The 24718-nt window shown below is 44.5% G+C and overlaps 1 protein-coding gene across 1 annotated transcript in view; it reads right to left on the reverse strand.

The window, feature by feature from the left end:
- The window catches only part of LOC122686919 (phospholipid-transporting ATPase IB), a 442214-nt gene that overhangs the window by 121400 nt on the left and 296096 nt on the right, over positions 1 to 24718 (reverse strand). The window contains exons 28-30 of the mRNA XM_043892282.1: positions 22196 to 22270; positions 14825 to 14947; positions 12811 to 12889 (exon numbers count right to left, since the gene is read on the reverse strand). Coding sequence (XP_043748217.1) covers positions 12811 to 12889; positions 14825 to 14947; positions 22196 to 22270 — 277 coding nt within the window. The remainder of the gene's footprint in view (positions 1 to 12810; positions 12890 to 14824; positions 14948 to 22195; positions 22271 to 24718) is intronic.

Below are 24718 nucleotides of genomic sequence, written 5' to 3' on the forward strand. Positions count from 1 at the left end.
TAACCTGTGATTCTGAACATACCAACAGCCTCGGAAAAGAGCATCCACTACACAGCTCACAAGTCACTGCTTGGCCCGCCCTGTTGGGGAAATTCCCACAAAATAGTGTGTTCTCTTAAACGTTATATTTTGACTGCTTTAGAGGGAAATACCTGTTGGAATCAGTTCTTATGAAAAATTTGCCAGTAGCATCCTCCTGAAGAAAAGACACCGACTCTTAAACGATCATTGGTGAATGAACACATTCATAAGCTACAGCTGGCTTATAATTCAAGGCTGGAAAAGTCCATTTGCACTGTCCACTTTATTATTTCTGCAGCACGTTACTCACAAATTATTTCTTCCTGTTTTGCTTAATTTTAACAGTACTGTTAAGATCCACCACTCTACTCAGAAAAACAACTTTCCTGTAGCTTAGCTGTTTTCATTTTAGCAGGGTATTTAAAACTCAAGTAACTTTTTAAATAGGAGATAAAGAACCCCTAAACCAAGGTAAGTCATTGGGTTCCCAAGCCAGCCTTTAGAACATATTTATCCACCATCTATGTAAGCGATGATAAGATTACTGCAGATGAAGCAGCACAGGGGGCACAGATGGATGTAGGGAGGAAGGGGGCAGAGAGAGGGGAAAGGACAGCTCAGGCACAAAAGGAAATACATCCACCTAGAGACATAGGGGTGGATGCCTGCGCTGCATCAGGCGGTGACGTCAGCTGGAGCCAAGCCATTCCAGGTTCTGAGAAGGTCCCAGTAAGAGAAACCCATCCAATGCACAGGTGGAGAGAGGTGATCTCAACACACCTTTATTCACCAGCATGACGTTGAGCATCTCCCAGTAGAAACCATCCCTAGCACACAAAGGCCCAGCAGGCCCAGGGCGGGGTGGGGGAGGGAGGGGGAGGGAGAGAGGGATTGAGGGGGCAGGGGGACGAGGGAAGAGGAGGGAAGTGGGCTGCCTGTTGTGTCAGCACTCCCCGCAGCGTCTCACTGGACCATGTGAGGTCAGCCAGGAGATCGAGACTGAGGATCAGCTCTCCCTACACGAGAGCTGAAACAAGGGCAGACAGTGTGTGCTCCCTGTCCCTGCGGTCCAGGGAAAGAGCTCCGCAAGGTAAAAGAAGCCGTAAGAGTGGGAAAGATGCTTGTCTCACTTGTTGGTCACACATAGAATGACCTGGTGGGGCTGCATGTGGGGTAAAATCTGATACGATGATGGGATGACCGTGTGCATCAAAGGTGGTATTACGGGAGCCTGAAGCCCTGTCCTGAGAGCCACTCATTTTCCTCCAGGCAGAAATCATGCTGTGGCTTCAGGACCCACAGACCCTCAGCAGCCGCCCAGCCTGTTGGTCCAGACTTACGTTATCTACAAAGTCAGGTTGGAGTCAGGGACTAGCATGATGTAGGAATAGCCAAATGAGGTTGACAAACCCAGACACTAAACCGACTGGTGTGAACAATGACGACAAACCCACATGGACCCTCCAGTGACTAGTGACAGCCCCAAACGCTACATGTAAAACGCTCTCCAAGAATGTTTGTGGGGAAAGTCTGTCTTGTTTTCTAAACAGGCAGAATGATCGGGGAACTTACCTCAGAGGCTTCCAAGGGGCTAGGCTGATGACATCTTATAAAGATGCCATTTCAATGAAATGCTCGTTAAACACACTACATTATGACCCGGCTAAACCACAAAAACGTGTTCAGAGAGGGCTTTGACGAAAAGCAAAATCTGAAGCCTAAGTTACAGTGTAGTCCTGTGCAGCCAGGGCTCAATAATCAAGAAAACAGATGGCGTGAATGCATACATGTGTTTTTCGTGTGTTAAGAACCTGTGGAGGACTGGATTCAAAATCACAGCATCGAGCACACATCTGACTCCAGAGGAAGAATTAGGGAGATGGCACCATTCCCTTGACAGACACCAGGGCACCTGCCAAGAATTTTGGCTGGAGAGCAGATGCCAAGTCCCTCCTGTTCTCTTTCTTCCAACCTTTTGCTTCAGCAGCACCAATTCAGTGTGTGTGTTAGTCAATCAGTCGTATCCGACTCTTTGCAGCCTGCCAGGCTCCTTTGTCCGTGGGATTTCCCAGGCAAGAATACTGGAGTGGGTTGCCATTCCCTTATCCAGGAGATCTTCCCGACCCAGGAATTGAACCTGTGTCTCCTGCTTTGCAAGTGGATCCTTTAGCGTCTGAGCTTCTAACCTTCAGCAGCACCAATTCAGAGCAGCCCTTGCTCCAGCACATTAACAGGCTCTCCTCTCCCCATCTCACTCTTGGGGCCTCTTAAGATGGCAGAGGCTCAGAAGTACAATGCCAACCAGCTACTACTGGATGAATATCAAGAGTGAAAATGTCTTCCAAGTGTCAAAGAACTCACTTACAAATGCACTTAGAAGTCATCCTGCTCAAATGTCTTCACTGTCTGTATGACAACTGAAATGATTCTTTTTGCTTCTGATGCTGTATATTCATAAAGAGAAGATTCATTTTTCCTTTCTCTGTAGAGTGCCATACACTATTGAAAGGCGTTTCTAAAAGGTAGAGCTTATACAAGTGTTAGTGATTATAATTACATTGAGAACCAGCACTGGGTTAAGTTCCTGGTTATATAAGCCTTTTTCTGGATTTTCTCCTCTGTACTGACATTTCTGCTGGATAAAGTTAAGGATATGAAACTCAGATTTCAACCTTTCTCTTTTTTCATTCTTGTTTACTAAAAATAGATTTTAAAAAGGAAGTGAAAATCATGGAAAATAAGCTCGACTGCCTGTCGATGTCAAACAGCCATCTTGTAGGCACAGGCTTGTTTCTGACTCCCAGGAGCAGAGTCTAGGGACAGTTCGAGGCTCTTCCTACCTAGGCAGGCCCTGTGACTAGTTCTCGCCAAGCAGAAGTAATGGATCTTGTCCTGCCAGAGAAGGTTAAGAGCCATCAGTCCTCCCAGCCCTCTTCTGTCCCTGTGTGAGGCTAAGGGTGAACTCGGGGGCCATGAACAGATGAAGCACCACTATGGAGATGAACCCAGGGCTTGTTTTAACCAGGTGTCAGAAGAGAAATAGACATGGATGTGATGGTCATGAAGGGCAAAGTTTACACTCAAGGATGCCTAAAAACAGGACACACAGGATGTCAGGCAGGGCCACGTGGGGAAACAGCAGGGTCAGGCAGGAGGGGAGAGGGGAAGACATGACCCAGAGCTTTTATTTGGGTTTTCACGGGATAAAATGGACAAGGCAGGGTAGGTACACTGTGTAACTCAGGGTTGGATAGTGTGAATAATTTCAACAGCCTCTGGGTTCAAGGTTGATCCCTAGCTATGTGATACCTGGTCCAGGGTGATTTAGGGTAGAGAACGTTAGTCTGGTGTGAGAGAGTAAGATACAGAGATGTCTGGGGGCCCCAGAACTGTTGGCTGGATATCAAAGGCAAGCCTGCAGGGGAGCTGTCTGCTCTAGGGATCAGCCAACACTGGGAACATAGTCTCTCCAGGATCAGTTCAGTTCAGTCAGTCAGTTGTGTCCAATTCTTTGTGACCGCATGGACTGCAGCACACCAGGCTTCCCTATCCACCACCACTCCTGAAGCTTGCTCAAACTCATATGAGTCCATTGAGTCGGTGATGCCATCCAACCAACCATCTCATCCTCTGTTGTCCCCTTCTCCTCCTGCCTTCAATCTTTCCCAGCATCAGGGTCTTTTCCAAGGAGTCAGTTCTTTGCATCAGGTGGTCAAAGTATTAGAGTTTCAGCTTCAGCATCAGTCCTTCCAATGAATATTCAGGACTGATGCCCTTTTGGATTGACTGGTTTGTTCTCCTTGAAGTCCAAGGGACTCTCAAGAGTCTTCTCCAACACCACAGTTCAAAAGCACCAATTCTTTGGCACTCAGCTTTCTTTATAGTCCAACTCTCACATCCATACATGACTACTGGAAAAATCATAGCTTTGACTAGATGGACCTTTGTTAGCAAAGTAATGTCTCTGCTTTTTAATATGCTGTCTAAGTTGGTCATAGCTTTTCTTCCAAGGATCAAGTGTCTTTTAATTTCATGGCTGCAGTCACCATCTGCAGTGATTTTGGAGCCCAAGAAAATAAAGTCTGTCACTGTTTCCATTGTTTCCCCATCTATTTCCCATGAAGTGATGGGACTGGATGCCATGATCTTCGTTTTCTGAAAGTTGAGTTTTAAGCCAGCTTTTTCACTCTCCTTTCACTTTCATCAAGAGGCTCTTTGAGACAAGTGCTCTGGCCTGGTGCACTGGGAAGACCCAGAGGGATCAGGTAGAGAGGGAGGTGGGAGGGGGGATCGGGATGGGGAATACATGTAAATCCATGGCTGATTCATGTCAATGTATGACAAAAACCACTACAATATTGTAAAGTAATTAGCCTCCAACTAATAAAAATAAATGAAAAAAAAAGAGGCTCTTTAGTTCTTCTTTGCTTTCTGCCATAACGGTGGTGTCATCTACATATCTGAGGTTATTGATATTTCTCCCAGCAATCTTGATTCCAGCTTGTGCTTTACCCAGCGTGGCATTTCTCATGGTGTACTCTGCATATTAGTTAAATAAGCAGGGTGACAATACACAGTTTTGATGTACTCCTTTCCTGATTTGGAACCAGTCTGTTGTTCCACGTCCAGTTCTCACTGTTGCTTCTTAACCTGCACACAGATTTCTCAGGAGGCAGGTCAGGTGGTCTGGTATTCCCATCTCTTGAAGAATTTTCCACAGTTTGTTATGATCTACACAGTCAAAGGCAAAGCAGATGCTTTTCTGGTATTCTCTTGTTTTTTTGATGATTCAATGGATGTTGGCAATTTGATCTCTGGTTCCTCTGCCTTTTAAATCCAGCTTGAACATCTGGGAGTTCACGGTTCACACACTGTTGAAGCCTGGCTTGGAGAATTTTGAGCATTACTTTGCTAGTGTGTGAGATGAGTGTAATTATGTGGTAGTTTGAACATTCTTTGTCACTGCCTTTCTTTGGGATTGGAATGAAAACTGACCTTTTCCAGGATCAAGGTGCCTAATACCAGGGCATCACAAATGCAGAAAATAGAAAACAGTGTCAATATACCATGTACAATATACTATTCCATTTGATGATGACACAAGGCAGAATTAGCCTTTATTGGGCTAAACCCTTGATATTTGGGGGTTGTTTGTTGCAGCAGCTGTTCCTACCCTAATACACCTTGATTCAACCTCTTGGCAGAGTTCTAAAGGTGAAATCTAGGAACTCTGGCTCATACTTTTTACAGTGTTACATCAAACCCAACTGTGTAAAATACATGTGACACAGTCAGGTTACAGAAGTTGTCAACAGTGCAAAATAGAAATGGTTAATGAATCACACTTTGGGGCAACGAAGAAGTCCAAGCTGTACAGTTTATTATTATCTTTTTGAGAAAATATTGGCTTCCTAGGTGGCTCAGTGGTAAAGAATCTACCTGCCCTGCAGGAGGTGCAGGTTTGATCTCTGCGTTGGGAAGGTCCACTGGAGGAGGGCACAGCAACCCACTCCAATATTCTTGCCTGGAGAATCCCCATAGAGAGAGGAGCTTGGCTGGCTACAGTCCATGGGGTTGCACAGAGTCGGACACAGCTAAAGCAACTTAGCACACATGCACACACAGTCAGATAGACCAGGGAAGTTTTCATTAATGCAATATTCAGTTCAGTTCAGTTCAGTTGCTCATTCGTGTCCGACTCTTTGCGACCCCATGAATCGCAGCACGCCAGGCCTCCCTGTCCATCACCAACTCCTGGAGTCCACCCAGACCCATGTCCATCGAGTCGATGATGCCATCCAACCATCTCATCCTCTGTCGTCCCCTTCTCCTCCTGCCCTCAATCATTCCCAGCATCAGGGTCTTTTCAAATGAGTCAGCTCTTCGCATCACGTGGCCAAAGTATTGGAGTTTCAGCTTCAGCATCAGTCCTTCCAATGAACACCTGGGACTGATCTCCTTTAGGATAGACTGGTTGGATCTCCTTGCAGTCCAAGAGACTCTCAAGAGTCTTCTCCATCACCACAGTTCAAAAGCATCAATTTTTCGGTGCTCAGCTTTCTTCACAGTCCAACTCTCACATCCATACATGACCACTGGAAAAACCATAGCCTTGACTAGACAGACCTTTGTTGGCAAAGTATGTCTCTGCTTTTTAATATGCTGTCTAGGTTGGTCATAACTTTCCTTCCAAGGAGTAAGAGTGTTTTAATTTCATTGCTGCAATCACTATCTGCAGTGATTTTAGATCCTTCCAATTCTGCCCCCTTAGTAGCCCTCTAATCCGTCCACCTCTCTGACACTGTCACTATACAACCTAAGCAACAGCCAACCAGCTGGATGCCAAAAATCCTTCTGGCCAGTGGGGTCACATTGAAATTCATCAGCTACTTGGCTCTCTGCTTATAACCCATCAGTGGCTCCCACTGAACTTATACGTGAAAAGGCTCACTAGTCCCCAAGACTGGGAAAGGTCTGATCTCTTGGTCTCCATCCTTTACCATCCCTAGGCAATCAATCTCACAGCCTCGCTTCTCAGTCTTCTACCCACACATGTCTTCTCTGACTCTGAATCACAGCCTCTTACCCATGCTATTCCCACAGCCTGAAACCCTTCCCTCCCTACTCTCTTCCCAGCTCTCTCCTCCCACTCATCCTTCGACTATGTAACACATCCTCTAGGGGGCAGTCCTCAAACCTGGGGCCAGATCAGTGGTCCTTGGAACACATACCATTTGACCTTGATCGTCCTGTCATTACACTTTCTGTTCAGTCCTGCTTTGTCCCGTGTGAGCTCCATGAGGGCAGGGAATCTGCCTGCTGCTACTTGTACTACATCTGCCAACAGGGACGGGGCACAAAGGACATAGTCACTTGTCTTTTTTTTTTTTAATGAATGAGTAATTGATTTTAAGAAGATGCAATCTCAGAGAACAAGGGCAATCTAACCCCAGTTTAGCTTAATGTGAAACTTTCGTGACATAAAAATAACCAAGCTTATAGTAACAGGTATAGGGTCATAAATAATTCAAGCTAAAATGACCCAGTACTGCCACAGGCAGAGAGAAGTACCCTACATCTCATTTTCTACGGGTATACCATCATTTCAGTTTACAAAACATGCCTCGTCTCACAGCAGCACATTTATTAGAAAATATAATGTAGCCATCTCCAAAAATGTTCAGAGATCCTGTTGCTTAATTAGTGCCAATACAATAAGTATCTACATTGCATTTCTTCTGGAAAGGGATGGGGATGGTTTCCAGAATGTAGACAGGGAGGAATCAAGAATAAATCTTTTTTTTTCAGGCATTTTTCTCTGATGCTAAGTATATTCCTATCCCTTCCCTCTTAAATTCCATCAAGAAAAACAAAATCTGAAAATTTCCTTTTTAAAAAATCAAAACGGATTTGCCAATAACCACATTCCACTTCAAGGAGGATTGCTCAAATATGCAGACTGCATACACCACTGGAAAGTCCAAGAGTGGCCCAACACCAAAGTCTTGGTGAATTTCAGTCCCTGCAAAGGTGACATCTCTGGTTTTAACCTAGAATCACGTTTAAGTTTGAAGGGTGGGAGCTGCAGACTGGCCATGGCCATGAGCATAAGGTTGTGATGGTTGGAAGAAATGTGATTTACTACAGAATTGCTGGAGTGGAAAAATGTATTTTGAAACTTGAAATGAATCATCACAAACTCCATCAGCCGAGCACTGCTTTGAAAATTCTATCCAAAACCACGCAGAAATAAGCAAAGCAAAATTCTTGGACACTTCTTAAGGAATGATCGATGGGCTAGCACCTCTCAGAAACGTTTCTTGCCAACAGTGATGCTGGGGGTGACCAGCACTGTCTGTACCTAAGCCTCTCTCCAGGACGCCTGGAGAGAATTTCCTGGTAAAATCCACCACACTGACGATGCAGCCCACAGAGTATAAAGCACTGCAACCAAGCCGCTCTGTGGATCTCAGCCCCCAGTCGAGCAAAGGTCCTCAGGGCTGAGCGTAGCCCGTGGTTGACGGACAGCTTCCGGCAGGACTTGGGGCTGGAGCGGGAGTGGGGGGCCCAAAGCACTGTTCTGTGAGATCAGGGTCCCCGTGGTTTGACGATGCCCTCGTTTGTCTCAAATTGGAGCTATTTTCCAACACTTCTTTGGGAGCGGGGTGAATGCTTCCTTCTAAGGGGTGGTTCAAAGTGTTAACAGGAGCTCATTGTTATTTAGGGCAATCAGCCCGTGAACAAATAATCAAATCAGCTGCCACATCCTGGTTCTTCTCAAACTTGCAAGCTTTTTGATTTCCCCCTCTGACTTCCTTCCCCCCACTAAAAAACCAAATACACAAAGACCCGTGCTCTTGCCAGACCTCATGCACTTCTCTACACGGTTGTCTTGTCTTCCTCAGAGGCAAGTCTGGGGTGTAACTCTCCCACCCCAAACCTCTCCCTGAAAAAGGGCCCCATCTGGGTTTTAGTGATCTGACCCTCAACCTAACACCCCTCTGCTACTGCCCTCTCGACTAGGGTGCTGCTGCAGATGCAGAGGGGATGCTGGAAATGTGTGTAGTCATGTTTTGATTCACAGCTGCACAAGGACGGGGGGTGGGGGTAGGGGGGGAGGCGGTAGGGAGGGGATTCGCTGTCCACGGCCAGGGAAGCTCAGGGTCCGGAAGTGCTCGCCAAAGGCTGAACGAGGTCCCGAGTCCATCCCCTGCATCCCCTTGGGGGCCACTGCCCGAGGACTCTCCCAGTTCCTGGGCAGCACAAGCCCCGTGTGCTTGCGCTCCCTGTCAGGAATGCTCTTTCTCCCCTACTTTCCCTACACCTCCCCTGCCCCACCTGCTCACCCCCTGTTCCTTTTTTTAAGAACTTAAGTACTACTTACTTTCTTGGAGAAGATGCTTCCTTGACCCACTCAACTAGATTATGTCCCGGTATTACAAGCTCCCCAGCAGCCTGTAGAACACTGCACACTGGCCATTAAGCAATTACATGCATAATTCCTGATCATCTAACATCTTCTTCTTCCCGATTGTCAGCTCCGATCTCACAGACGCTCCCAGAGAGCAAGACAAGCTGCGTTTATGTCCACCACGCCCTTGGCACCCGGCACATCACAGGTCTGCCATGATTCTGCTGAAGGACTTCTCAAAACAAGTTCTCCCCTCACTAAACACGCCCCTAGTCCCAGGTTTAACCCTACTTAAGCTCCCTGGAACAGCTGGAGACCTAACCAGGACTCCTGCTATCAGTTTTCCTTCTACTATCGGCCTTACAAGATATGATGGATTCAACTTCCCAAAACTGCTCTGCTTGAAATACTCAGCTCAATCTAAATGCTACTGACTGTTCAATTATTCCAAATGGAGTCTTGGCTTCTTTTTTTTTTTTATTAGTTGGAGGCTAATTACTTCACAACATTTCAGTGGGTTTTGTCACACATTGATATGAATCAGCCATAGAGTTACACGTATTCCCCATCCCGATCCCCCCTCCCACCTCCCTCTCCACCCGATTTCTCTGGGTCTTCCCAGTGCACCAGGCCCGAGCACTTGTCTCATGCATCCCACCTGGGCTGGTGATCTGTTTCACCACATGCTGTTCTTTGGAAACATCCCACCCTCACCTTCTCCCACAGAGTTCAAAAGTCTGTTCTGTACTTCTGTGTCTCTTTTTCTGTTTTGCATATAGGGTTATCTTGGCTTCTTAACATTGCATTCCAAGTTCTTTGCAGTCCAGTTTTCACCCACCTTCTCCAACTCTTCTGCCTTCCTCCCAGTAAGGAATGAACTTCTTAAACTCTCCGCATCTGTCCTGAATCGCCCCCTTCATTCAGCTCTTCCCTCCAACCCTCGCATCTCACTCTGCCTGGACTTCCAGGCTAAGCCTACACCTTATCCCCTCCAACAAGCCATGAGTCATCCTAAATGAAGGACATCTCTCTCAGCCCCCTGCAATCTGAGAGCACTTCCTCTGGATTTTACTTGAGAGTTACTTTCTGCCTGTACTAGAATTATCCGCATCCCTTACCAGACTTTGAATGCCTTGACGGTGAGACCCATGTTGCCACGTTTACCCACCACCCTTAGACTCTATCACAGGGCCTTGGAGATAAATATCACATCAAAGAATAGGGCTGAGGGACACTGTAAACATGTTTGTGGTGTACTAATACTGAGAATTTAGAAATGAATCCTACAATATTCATTCCATTTGCTAGAGGATATCAACTAGTGACCAAAAGCATCAACAGTCTTCTGTTGTTCTTTACCAGATAGACTTCACACTTGCTATTCATTTCACCTTCAACAGTTTCAGTCAAAAGGTTACTGTTTATAATATAAGCAAAAGAAAACCTCTATGCAGAAGGCTTAATAAATATGATGAAATCATGATGCTAACCATGATGGCGATTAAAAAATGGAAAAAAGTCACCCTTTTGGTTGCTAGGCAAATTGCTAATCTGAATGAAGTGGATAAAGTGAAAGTCACTCAGTTGTGTCCGATTCTTTGCGACCCCATGGACTATACAGCCCATGGAATTCTCCAGGCCAGAATACTAGAGTGGGTAGCGTTTCCCTTCTCCAGGGGATCTTCTTAACCCAGGGATCGAACCCAGGTCTCCCACATTGCAGGTGTATTCTTTACCAGCTGAGCCACACGGGGAGCCCAAGAATACTGGAGTGGGTAGCCTATCTCTTCTCCAGTGGATCTTCCCAATCCTGGAATTGAACCGAGGTCTCCTGCATTGCAGGGGGATTCTTTACCAACTGAGCTACCAGGGAAGCCATGTGGTGGAAGCTAACTTGAAATTTAGCTGGTGACACCTCTTAGGTAAACTAGTAACTGTTGGGGATCTATCTTCTTTTAAATACAGACCACATTGGGAGAGTGGATGGATTTATATGATGTGATCTAGGTAAACAATAGTGATCCCATCATAAACTACAAGCCACCATCTCAAAGCACATAATGTTGACTCAGGATCAGAAAACCATCTGATCAGATGGGGTCACACTAGTTCCTTCTGAAGCGGGCAAGTAAAGGACCATCTTGCAAAATATCTATGAGTCCAAAGCAAGCACTGTGTATTTACAGAGTCTGCATAGACATAAGAGGGTGGTGGGCCTAGAGATAATACACAGAGTCAGTATGAGTACAAGTCTTCCTGTGCACAAAAGGCTGGGCTTGGGGACCAGAGGACACGTACCAAACCCGCTCTTGTGCGCAGCAGACAAACTGCCTCCCATCACCAGCCCAGCCTGATACAAAGACAGCCACTATCACCAAACTGCCAGAGCTTCTAATACAAAGCACAGTCAACACTCTTATTTTTGTAAGCCCTTAATCACAGAATCATTTCAAAATATTGGGTTGGTCAAAAGGTTTGTTTGGTTTTCCTGTATGATCTTATGAAAAAATTAAAAGAACTCTTTGGCCAACCCAATAAATTAAGACCACTACATGTAAAGGAAATGGCAACCCACTCCAGTAGTCTTGCCTGGGAAATCTCATGACAGAGGAGGCTGGTGGGCTACAGTCCACGGGGCCGCAAAGAGTCGGACACGACTGAAACGACTACACAACAGCAACACATAAAGATGAATCACGGGAAAGCATCACCGTCCAAAGAATGATTCATCTAGAATGCCCCTTTGGGGGTGAGGCTAGAAGCAAAAAATTTTACTTTCTGATTTAGAGACTCAGGCGTGGAGTAGGAAATGGCAACCCACTCCAGTATTCTTGCCTGGGAAAGTCCACGGACCGAGGAACTTGTCAGGCTACAGCCCATGGATCACAAAAAGTCAGACACGACTGAGCACACACACAAGTAAGCAAGAGACTCAGGGACCCTTGAAAGAAAAGGAGGTCTGATGAAACAGCATAAGTCATAAGACATATAACACATTGGCTGTGCATGCATTTTCTCTAACAATCAGTATTTGACAGGTTAAAGCACATCAGTGAGGATGAATCATGTCCATTTGAAGCACAAAAACCACTGACACAGAAGCTTGGAAGAACAGACAAAGAAGCTTGGAAACTTCATATCCTTTGGTTCTCTGAACAGTCAGAGGCCTTGTCTAGTCAACATTTGGAGTAACTTTCCCCAGGGGTATTATTACGATTTGAGAGGGGTAATAGACTGACATTCTCATAATACATTTTCATTTTTTGAGATTAAAAGGTATGTCTCTTTAAGAAGCCATATTTTGGATGCATTAATGCAAACAAGCATACCCTCCTCCAGCTCAGCAGAAAACCGTTAAAACCAACTGGAATAGTCCGGCCTCCAACAAACTTTAAACATTTGCTTGAAAAGTGTACATCAAGGAAAAGAGACTTTCAGAAGACAGGGTATAAAATTATACCCTCATGAGATTTGAGTTATTTGGCATAGAGGTGCGTCAGGTTTGGAAAACGAAAGCCCAAGTAATTAACAGAAAATTTCAAACTCGAAGGCAAGAGGCATTGATGTTTCATTATAGTAAAGTGCTTTTCTTCAAGATCCTTGACTCAAATGGTTATTAAAAATAAAGTTTCAAATTCCTAGTGTTTAAACTCTCCAGGCAACTGGAAAGAAAATGGGTTCTTAGAGCCAGAAGGGGTGAAACCTACAAGCTATAAAGCCTGAGACTAGCTCTCATTAGATGTTATGTATGTTTTTCTTCTGAAATTTGTTCCTGTGATCTCTAGGCCTGTGGAACTGGGAAAAAAATTTGTGAACAACTGGCGTGGAGGGGCTGCAAAGCTACTTGCTGAGAGTTGAATCACGAAGCCATTACCTACCATGTTCCAGCGCTTTCATGGGAAACCAGAAGAGGATGAGCGAGTGGACCAAGGCGTTGATGCAGTGACCCCAGAAAACCTAAGGGAAAACAGACCAAGGCTGTCAGGAACTGCCCACACTCTTGACCTCTGTGTGGCTCAACAAGCCCCTCACTGTCAGGGATGCGGGCGGCAATTCCAGCTCCAGAAGGCGGAAAAAACCAATTTCCTCCTTTTTAGCTACAAATGAGCCGGCTGTCTCCAGATAATATTCCTTGAGTACAAAGACCTAAAGAGATATTCACATATACACAGGACAATATACGATCTACCCACATCTGAAAAATAAATGATGATCCATTTCCTTTAGAACTGAAAGCAAGCTAGCAACATTTTACCATCACTCAAAAAAAAAGGGGTAACAGGTCACAGTGGGACTGAAGAGACTGAAACCATCCTTTTGGAAAGCATTAAAAACATTTAACATGTGAATTCTCACACAGCACGCTCACTCTCTTGTTTCACCCCTGAATATCCCTCCCATTTTCGGTTTTTAGGATTTAGATGAGTATCATTCAGAGTTAAAGATTCTGTTTAACACTTGAAAGGTCAAATAACAGAACTTTAGTTCTAAACCAGTAGTTTCTTCTAAATTACAGATTCATAAATGCATTTCAATCATGCTTTTAACCCTGAGATGAAAGAATTACTAAAGCCAGATTGAATTTCTTTAAAAATCTACACATCATACTAGGAACTGCTTGCTCTTAACTAGTGACGGGACAACTGAAAATGATGAGAAATGATAAGACAATGAGATCTTCCTACTTTAATGTTGATGATTTCCCTATCTCTTCCCTGACCTTTACATGCCACCCCCCCATCTTCAAAATGCCTACAGGTTAGTCTCCGAGCACCCTCATCTCTGCTCTTTCCAATGGGTCCACTCCCTACCCCCACCTCATGCAGCCTTTGAATTCAAACTCTGTAGATCACAGATTTGATTCTGTTGATCACAGATTTGTTCACGCTGAACAAAGAGACCCTATTTCTCATGGACAGAGCCACCGTGAACAAGAACACAATCAGTCACTCCCATCTCCTTGTGTGTGGAACACACGAGATCCAGCAGGATCCCTCGTATTTTTTCCAGATGTGGACACAGCTATCATGCTTTCCAGAACATGAGACCGCTCTGAAGGAGGACTGTCACAACACCTGGCTCAGAACAAGGTCTTCAGGGACTGCTCTTTGCCCAGGACTCCCAGATGACCCTATCTCAGGCCCCGGCAGTGGTCACACAGGCGGGTCACACACTCAACCAGCACCTGTTGTCTTAACTGAACGGGGCAATGAACCTCAGTTCCAGCCCCTGAAACCCCTCCTGCATGAACACTGGAGATGGAAACATGGCAAATGCAGGCATATGGGCATCTCTGCCTCCAGCCCAGCTGGGCAACTGCCCTCCTCAGGGTGGGTCCTCACTGCTGCCCCCCAGATGTGGCTGGCTGGCCAGTGACCCACCAGACCCCTTGGCTACTCTTGATCGGAGGACCCTGCAACACCTAAGCCTGCTCCTGCTCAGCTCAGCCCTGGATCCCTACTCCTTGTCTGTCTAGATGTCTTCTCTTTACCGATTCTCCAGACTGAGAAACAACAGCCATGTCTGACTTGATTCCTGCATTCACCTCTGGCCAATTCTCCTGAAGGAATATTTCTCTGTCACTGAGAACCAGGCAGTGATGGAGCGAGGACCGTGCCAGGTGACGGGGCTCGATGGGATGGGGGAGGATTGGATCCTACAGGCCTCGGGGTGTGGGGGCCACTGGCCACGTGGCCATCAGGGGTGCAGGTGGGGAAGAAGGCTTTGTTAAACAGGAAAACTGGATGCTTCCTGCCTGGTCAGGCAGCTCAGATTCCCCGGGTGTGCCATCCTGGGGGAGGTCTGGGGCTTTGCCTTCCTTCAAGCGCTCCCTCCGAGCATCGGCAGGGTCTCCAGCCTTTCTGAGGGGTCCCATGTGCACACGTGGCTCACCTTGGTGTTGAAGCCCTCGGCGTTCTGGGTGATCTTGTAGAGCTGTGGGAACCTCAGCATGCTCTCCTGGCTGCAAGACCTCTCAAAGATGCCCAGCGTGAAGGGGGGCAGCGCCGTGAAAATCTGCGGAGATAACAGTGAGCCATTAGCAGAGGCCCTTCCGACTCCTGCAGCCCCGGAGGTTTAGATTGACGCGACGACGCCATAACTTCAGGTCAAGTCCAAACCCGAGGTTCAGGGACTCCCTGGACACCCTCCCATCAGAGAAAATAAATGAAAGGTCATTTTACACTGTTGCCTAATCAGCATAAAACAAATTGACACAGAACACTAAGACCAACATCCTAAAAATGTGACTAGCCAAGAGCTCTGGTTCAAGGAGTAACTGCCTTCCTTTGCAGCTGAGCTGTGACTTTGAACCCGACACGCTGGGCTCTGTGTGGTGTGGGGGTATTTTTCTGTGGGAGCCGAGGCCCCATGTACCTTGATTTTCTGCTCACTCTTCAGGAAGCACAATGTCCTCCACCCACTTACTCATTCACTTTACTGGGAATACATGATGGTTAGATACTGTGATAACCCCCAGGAAGGGAGAGATTTAAGAACAGAAGGAAGGAAGGAGGCAAAGAAGCAGGTCCCTGACCCCTTGGAACTCTGTCTACTGCAGAGGTGGGGACGCGGCAGCTGGCAACAGGCACAGAACATACATACACAACAGCATGCTCTGCAAAGTCACTCCTGGGGAGATGATGCAGGAAGCGGGGGAGCCAAGGAAGGATGCTTGGACCACAGAGCCTCTGGCCTGGAAGCTACTGCACCTGTAGAGTTTGGCAGGATGGCGAGGGGTGTGAGTGGGAGGGGACAGGGGGCAGCAACCCCACGGAACGAGCACCCATCACAAAGTTCTGAGGCTCAAACACACACAGGACATTTGGGGGGACCTGGAGGTCATCCAGGGTGGCCGGGGACACGGCAGGAGACAAGGCTGCGATGGAGACAGAATGACCTCTGGATATGCTGAGCAGAGGGTGCTGACATTTGCCTGTCCTCCATAGCATGTGACAGGCTTCCATCTGTGTTCAGGAAAGAGAAAGCTGGGTGCTGAAGCAGAGGGCTAGAACAAGCATGTCATCCCAGTCTGGCATATCTACGGGCCACCTCCTCCTCGGGTGTGAGCATGGGCCGCTCTCTGCTTGGCATGGACCAAATCCGTACCCTCAAGCCCGCCAAGTTCTGGGGGCCATGAGAACTGAATGTGCGTCTCGAGAAAGTGCTGAGTGCATATCAGTTCCCAGCAGCCTGGATGTCTGGCCAGGAGTCAGCCTGTCCTAAGTCTGCTGGGACAAGGCAACCAGAGTGCATTGGGGTGAGGCCCGGAAAACTGGCCGGCTCCACCTTCAACTGGGAGCAGAGGAGAACAGCCCCGGGATGTCCATGTTCTAAAGATCTCAAGGAGAAAAAGATGTCAATGACAAACGCTACAGGAAGGTGCCCCACAGACATCTCAGAAGCGCTGCACACTCAGTGTATATATAAACTCACCCTCACTGTCGGGCTGAAGGAGCGATCCACACATTATGTACACAGCCGGCTGTTTCTTCTTTTCCTTTTTTCACTTGACTTCCACCTACCTACTTCAAATCCTCTGGCCCTCTGCATCCCCAGGCTAACCACCTGCCAGATATCTCACCTGGATTGTACTGTGTGTGTGTGCGTGCACACACACACACACACACACACGTCAGGGATCATTACTCGTTTTTCAGAAACAATCCATCATACACACTTTCTTCATTGTATTTTTCTCATTAAACAAAACACCATGGGAAGCCCCCAAGTTCCCAGGGTTTGACCCCAAAGCAGTCATTTTCATGCTCACATAATAATTCATACTATAAGTGGACCATATTTTTTCAACCATCACCTATGGATAGGCATTCATCTTGTTTCCAGTTCTCTGTTGCCACAGCCATCACGTAGTAAACACCTAGAATATATTATAATATCTATCCTATATCTTTTATTTCTCTGTGAAGGATTCCCAGAAGTAGGGCTATGGGATTTTAAAAAACAAATACATTTTTAACTTCATAGGATGCTGCTTGGCTGCTTTCAGAAAACGTCCCAATGGTTTCTCTCTCCTTTCATGAAGGACACAATCTTTTCCCTGCTTTCCTATCAGCAATTGCTTGTTATATTCTATTTAATACTCTCCACTTAGAAAAACTGAAGATTTGACTACTTCTAAAAATAAACATTCCCGGGCCACCAGTGAGTCTGACCACGTTTTCATGTATTTGCTGGATGTGAGGATTTGGAATTGTGCGCAACATCAGGTCCTTTGTCCATTTTCAATTCATGGTTTATCTGCTTTTCTAAGAGTTCTTGAACTCTGTCTTTCTATTATAAAATTTCCTCCAAATACACTTTTTGTCTACTGGCTTTCTTTACGGTTTCATTTGTCATATAAAATGCTTTGAATTTCTATAAGATCAAGAAGAGTTTTTCAACATGCAATTACGTCAGGAGTTTCTTGCAGGATTTTTATAGTTTTACTTCTCAAATTTACCTCTCAATTTTGTTTTTTTGAAATTAATGTATCTATGCTGGATAAGAAAGGAGTCCAATTTTACTTTTTTCCCTATAAATAGCCAGTTTTGAGAACACAATCCAAACTTTTTCACCACACTAAAATATCACCTTGGACATTTACTTATTAAACTCTCACATGTTACAGATCTAGAAGCTAGAACTGGGATTTAGTGCTAAGTTCCCTGACTGATCTGCCCAACTCTCTCAGTACCATGTTGATGCGGTTGTGGCAGCTTTACAACACGGTTTGATGTTTAGATAAGTCTACCCTCTGATTGTTCTTTTCTGAACATGCTTTGCATATTTACTCTTAGGCAGGCACCTGTTAATTCCATTTATACTTCAATATCATTTTACGCAATTCCCTTCCCCTATCCTCTCCCACCCAAACAATCATTCATCAGGATTCTAATTGGAATCACATAAATTTACATACTAATTTTGGAAGGGTTGATACTAAGTTTTTTATGATACTGTGTGAAAGTCGCTCAGTCGTGTCTGACTCTTTGCGACCGCATGGTCTATACAGTCCATGGAATTCTCCAGGCCAGAATACTGGAGTGGGTAGCCTTTCCCTTCTCCAGGGGATCTTCCCAACCCAGGAATAGAACCCAGGTCTCCCACATTGCAGGCAGATTCTTTACCAGCTGAGCCACAAGGGAAGTCCTCAGTACAAAAATTATTCCTATGAAATGTAGAGTTCTAATTGTTATTTTGAAAGGAATTATTATTCTCCTTCCTTTTCTAAATCTCACTGCAATACTAAACAAAAATAGCTAGTGACTGCCAGGTCAGAAAAAGCTATTGGTTTTCATGTATTTATTATGAATCTAGTCATCTTATTAGATTTTCTTATAATTTATCATTGTCTTATAGATTTATAACTTACAATCAAAATCTTACAATTTTATAATTTTCTTATAATTCTATCATTTCTTTACTGGTATGTTTTGGGCTTTTTAGATGTACAGTCATATGAACATATTTACACAGCCATTTTTGGTTCACATATTTATATGAGCACAGAAATATTTTACTTTTTCCTAGTATTTGTAATAGCTATTTAATTTTCTTGGCAGTTGCTGAAAATTCCCAAACAATGCTGAATTATATAGTGATGACAGGAATCCCTGACTAATTTCTTATGTAAAATGAAACAGTTTTAGGATTTTACCATTTATGGTAGTATGGTACTAGTTTTTCATAAATAGTATGCATTATAGCCGATTGACTTCCTTCTATGTTATGTTACTTAGATTCCTTATTTTGGGACTGACATTTGGATTGACTCAATAACTTTTGCAGCATCTACTGATGGGATCACATTTTTCTTCTTTATTTGGCTGATACAGTGATATTTAGAAAGTTTTTTAAAGTTTTGAATCTCCTACATTTCTGAAATAAACCAATTATCTGTCAAATATTTTATCCTTTTGATACACTGTTGAACTCTATTTGCTGACACCTTATTTATAATTTGTACATTTCTGTTTATAAGTGAAGCTGGGATCAGTTTTCTTCAAATTCTGCTGGCTTGATAAAATTAAGTCGGATACATTTCTTTGTTGTTAAAAAGTCATCTCTTCACACAAAAAAATGGATAAAATGTAACTGAAATCCATTTGATCATGGTAGCTTTTGTCACTGGTGGCTTCTTTGGTCTCATTCTACCCATAAAATAAAATGATGTAGAAATTTGACTGTGGATATAATTAACATCTAATAGGATGGCATTGATCCATGACTTCAGGATATGGAGGAATCTGAAGTTAGTTTCAGAGCTATTTAATTCAGCTCTGTGAGAATTAAATTGGGAAACAGTAACTTGCTGCTTTAGCTGGTTTGGCGAATCAAACATGAAGAGTTAAGTACTGAAGAAGGAAAAGCAATATTGCTTGAAGAAAATGGGAAGAGCGACCCCAGCCCAGAAAAGCAGTCACTAGCATTGTCTCAGATGTCACTAACTGCCTCTTGCCCTGGGTATCTGTGGAGCAACCTGGAGAGGAAGGAAATACTAAACAGAAGAATAATGACAGAATTGGAATATGGGCTGGTAAGGGCTTCCCCAGTGTATCAGTGGTAAAAGAATCTGCCTGCAATGTAGGAGCGAAAGGAGACCCAGGTTTGATCCCTGGGTCAGGAAGATCCCCTGGAGGAGGGCATGGCAACCCACTCCAGTATTCTTGCCTGGAGAATCCCATGGACAGAGGAGCCTGGCGGGCTATACCCCAAAGGGTCACAAAGAGTTGGACACGACCGTAGCGACTTAGCATGCAGGTACATACAGATTAGACAGCAGTGTTGTAGCCATATTAAACTTCATGATTTTGATCATCATACTGTGATTACATAAGAGAACTGGTCTTACCAGCTGTGCACTTAAGGATAAAGCAGAGGGACATGATGTCTTAAAAAATTTTTTTTTTTTTTAGTAAATCGCTTATTTGTTATTTATTTGGCTGCCCTGGGTCTTAGTTGCAGCATGTGCGATCTAGTTCCCTGACCAGGGATTGAATCCAGGTCTCCTGCATTGGAAGAGCAGAGTCTTAGCCACTGCACCAGCAGGGAAGTCCCAGGGACATGATGTCTTAACTGATTCCCAATTAGCTCAGAAATACATGTGTTGCAGTGTGTGCATGTGTTTGACTATATGTGCACATGTGAGTGTCTTGAGAGAGAATGCCAGTGGGGGCAAAATGCTAATAACTGATGGATGAAGGCATACAGTTCTGTATACCTTTTTACATCTTTTCCCTAAGTTTCTATTTATTTCAAACAAAAGTTACCAAGACAATTTCCAAGGGAGGCGAGCAGACTTTCAGTCCTCAAAAGCATTGGCCCTTCCGTGATGGACTGCGAGGTCAATGACCCTCTGAGCCCACTGGACTTGACTGTCCCAACTCTCTGCCACCACTTCCTGGTGACCGACTTCCACACTGTGGTAACAGGACCTTTTCACCTGGGAATTCACTTCTCAGCTGCAATAATCTCTCTCCTCTGGATTTTTAAGTTACAGTTAAAAAATACATCCCAAACCCTAGGGGGTCAAACTTTAATGTGGATAACCACTGCTAGAAAGTTTTGCTAAAAATTTTATTTTGTTTCTCAGTATCTTTGGGAAACTCTTTGTTAAGTTGGGACGGTGCTCAGGAATCCACATTATCAAAGAAATCCTGGTGATGCTCATGCATGTGATCTGAGGACCACGTTGACCAACACAGTCCCACAGCCCATCAACATCTGATGTATCACAGCTACGAGTTTGCTGGATGAACCTGAACTGCCCAATATGGCAGAGAACTAAGGAGAGGGTTCAATGCTCTGCCTGAGCATGAAAGCAGGCCTAAACTCCTTTTATTGTGTAACCAAGTGATGTGTATTTCAATTCCTAGTGCTAAAGCACAGTCTCTTAGGTCTCAGCCTTCCAGTTATTAATACTATACGTATGTGGGCCAGGGTTGGCCTTTTCCAATACTAAATCACTGTGGAGCAGTCAGTATATTTCCCCCTGAATGGTCACATAATTTTAACCTACTCAAAACACTTCTAAGTCCTGCAAAGTTAACAACCTGCCCAAGGGGAGGCCCTTTCTATGTGGTAGGTGGTTAGAGTGGCTTTTCTAGCATAGGTGATAAATGGCCATCAATTCAGCTCTGTTCTCTCCACTTGTCACTTTTGCCTTTGGGGGCACAATTATTAGCAAAAAACGTACTAGTGTACTTTGCGGTGAGTAACACAGTTATCAACTGACCAACCAAGATCTGAACTTGGTTCAGCACCATCTTAGTCTCCACATGTGACCCTCTTCATCTGTTGAGCTCTACAGGGCTGAAGCTGTGTGTTCTATGTGTTGCATGCAGTATTTTATTAAAATACAGAGCACCTAGCAGAGTGGCTACTTAAAAAAAAAAAGAGGGGACTGAGTAGATGGATGACTTGAATATCCAGCCACAAATGTATATACAAACTCTAAATATTTATAGCACCATGATTTATATTATTGTATGTCTGGTAACTTCCATCTATGCCTACCTATGATGGCTGTTTCAGAGTATAAACTCCCCCAAGGCAGAGAATGTCAGAGTTAGGGTCCAAAACAGAAGTGTGAAAGCACAATTCAAGAAAGGTGCCTTAAGTTACACCCCTTGCCAGGAAAACAAAAGGCTAAGTAGCTACTTAGTCATGTTAGCCTATAGTTGGTACTTATTTTTAGCTTTTGAATTTGTTACAGTCAAGTAATGAAATGAGAACTCGAAAATCATAAAAAAATAGCAAATAAACTGAAGACCATTTGCCACAGGAGCTGGGAGTCAGAACTCATTACTTTAGCACTAACTGTGGGAGGAAATGTCCATCCACACGGACACATATGCTTTTAAGAAGGGCAGAAAGGACACCAGGTTAGGTTTTGTACATTCACATCTGGGTTGATGGATTCAGAAACGAAATTATGGAGCTGAATGAGTTTAGACACAGTTCAGAAATTTTTTTTCTGGAGCTGCAAACATGGAAATGTTGCCCAGGCATTTAGTCAGGAGGTAACAAGGGTCTATTATCAAGATATATGGGTTAATAATTTCATGGGGTTATTCAGGAATGATCTGCGATGATTGAAACCATGTGTGGGGAGTTTGTACTTCTGCAGGATGTGTGGCAGCAACGGAGGCCCTAAAGATGTATGTGAGCAGTAGATGCAGATGAGGGACTTAGCTCTGCGTCCCAGACACAAACAGAGCGGCCCTGCATGCTGTCAGAGGGAGAGGGAGAGTGCTTACTTACCACGTTGTACAAGCCAATGCACCAACGTTCAAATAAAATCTGCCCAGAAAATCCATTAACGAAGGCAAACCAAAGCTGAAAGAGAAGGAAGTTCATGAAGTTTTATATCAATATTGACCTAAATGTTTCCATTCACTAAAGGAATCTTGGGGAATGTGGACCACCAGCTGGACACAGCTGCCTAGGGACACAGAGCCAGAGGACCGAGGTTATTCTTCCATAAAATACAGATTCCCAACATCACAAACACCAACATTTTAAGGAAACTGTACATTGAAGGCATTCATCGATTTTAAGAGGTAGCCTGCACATATTTATAGAAAAGCAATTTATGTTTAATTTATATCTAATGTTTCGTGTCAGCACATTCTCAATACGGGAAGGATCTCTACTTCATGCTCTTTTCCCTATAAAATTGACTTGATAAATATGACTTATCTTTGTAGGGCTTTCAAATAGATAAAAGTGAAAAAGAAAAAAAAAAAGAAAAAACCAGACACTCCACTGTTGGTCACATGTGTTCTTAGTTCATAAAGTACTCGTGTGCTCAGTCGTGTCTGACTCTTTGCAGCCTCGTGTACTGTAGCCCACCAGACTCCTCTGTCCATGGAATTTTCTAGGCAAGAATACTGAAAGGGGTTGCCATTTCCTCCTCCAGGAGATCTTCCTAATCCAGGGATTGAACCCACATCTCTTGCATCTCCTGCCTTGGCAGGTGGATTCTTTACCACTGAGCCACCTGGGAAACCCAATTTAAAGATTAGCCACCCCTAAAACAACAGTTTTATTCACATGGCTTCCCTACCATGTGAGGCCCCGGCAATCAGTACTTCAACCAAACTTTTAGTGCAATGAGAGTCCAGATCCATACAAGATACAAACACAATTCTAAAGTGTTTTAAGGGTCTTAACCTAATTTTTCCAAGATTGTGTTATACTTTTCTTTGTCCTTTTCTCACACAACTGAGTGAACATTGATAAATACCTAGCAAACAGAACTATTTTATTGATTATTTCAGTTAATTTATTGGTTTTTGTTGACAGTAGAGTAGTAATATTTTTACTTCCCTGACCTCCCTAATAGCAACTGAAAGCAGCAAAAATAATTGAAAACAAAAAAGAAGTAGCTATTTTCAGTGAAACTATGAGATAGCCTTAGTTAAAACTACAAATGACATAGAATAGAAACTGATCAATAAGACGAGAACGTCAACAGCAGACAAAACCTTCAGAGACAGGACTTCCCTGGTGGTCCAGTGGGTAAGCATCTGTCTTGCAATGCGAGGAACCTCGGTTTGATCCCTGGTTGGGGAACGAAGACTCCCACATGCTGCGTAGCAACTAAACTTGTGCACGGCAACTACTGCGCCTGTGAGCCCCGACTAGAGAATCTGGTGGAGCAATGAAAGGATCCCACATGCCACAACGAAGACCTGACACAGCCTTGTTAATTAATTAATTAAAAGAAAACAGAAAAAAAAATTTTTTTTAAACCCTTCAGAGTAAAAAGGTTTCCAAGAAAGAGGTGAAACAAGCCCAGAAAGAGCAGAATCAGCTCTTATTTAGAGGGTGAGATTGATGTAGGGGTGAGTCATGACTGATGTCCTGAGACTGATTTAACATAGCAGGCACACTATACACATACATGCCTCCTCTCCTCGTGAGTGATGGAGGAGGAGAATGGCAGGGCCCAGTAGGGAGCAAAGGGCAATCAATGTGGCAGATGCTAATTGAGGTAAACCAAAAGGAAATAAATGCAGATTCACCTAACAGGAAAGCTGTGATACACAGAAATTCACCATGAGGTGTAGAGGCCTCCAACTCACCTGCAGAGAAAAAACGGTGGTGAGGGAGGTGGTCACAGCAGCAATAGGACAGGTGACCCAGGCGGAAGAGACAAACCACTGATAGGAAAGAGTTCTGAAAAACTGAGGTCCCCTCCCCTAGGCGTCACTACAACATAACAAAAAATAAATTAAATAATGTGGCATAAATAAATGGCCAAATATGAAACAATCTCCATAGAAAGAACCAGTTTAAAGCATAGAAAAATATTTTGAATGCTCTCGACAAGCCTAAAAGAGCCAACGAAGATGTGACCTTTCACTGAAACAAGCTGGAACAAGATGTGTAAGATACCAAAGAGGGAAACAAATAATAAGAGGCTGATGAGACAGATTAAGGACACATAAAGGGAAATAAAAATGGGCTTCCCACATGGCACTGGTGGGAAAGAATCTGCCTGCCAATGCCGGAGATGCAAGAGATGTGGGTTCAATCCCTGGGTTGGGAAGATGCCCTGGAGGAGGAAATGGCAACTCACTCCAGTATTCTTGCCTGGAGAATTCCATGGACAGAGGAGCCTGGTGGGCTGCAGTCCATGGCATCACAGAGAGTTGGACACAACTGAGCATCTGAGCACACACACAACGGGAAACAAAACTCAGGATGGACACTGCTGAAACTAGTCTGGGTTGGGAAGGACAGGCTCGAGTAGAAAAATGGTGGGCAAAGGACAAAAGT

Source organism: Cervus elaphus, chromosome 30, assembly GCF_910594005.1.
Source record: "Cervus elaphus chromosome 30, mCerEla1.1, whole genome shotgun sequence".
Lineage (NCBI taxonomy): Eukaryota > Metazoa > Chordata > Mammalia > Artiodactyla > Cervidae > Cervus > Cervus elaphus.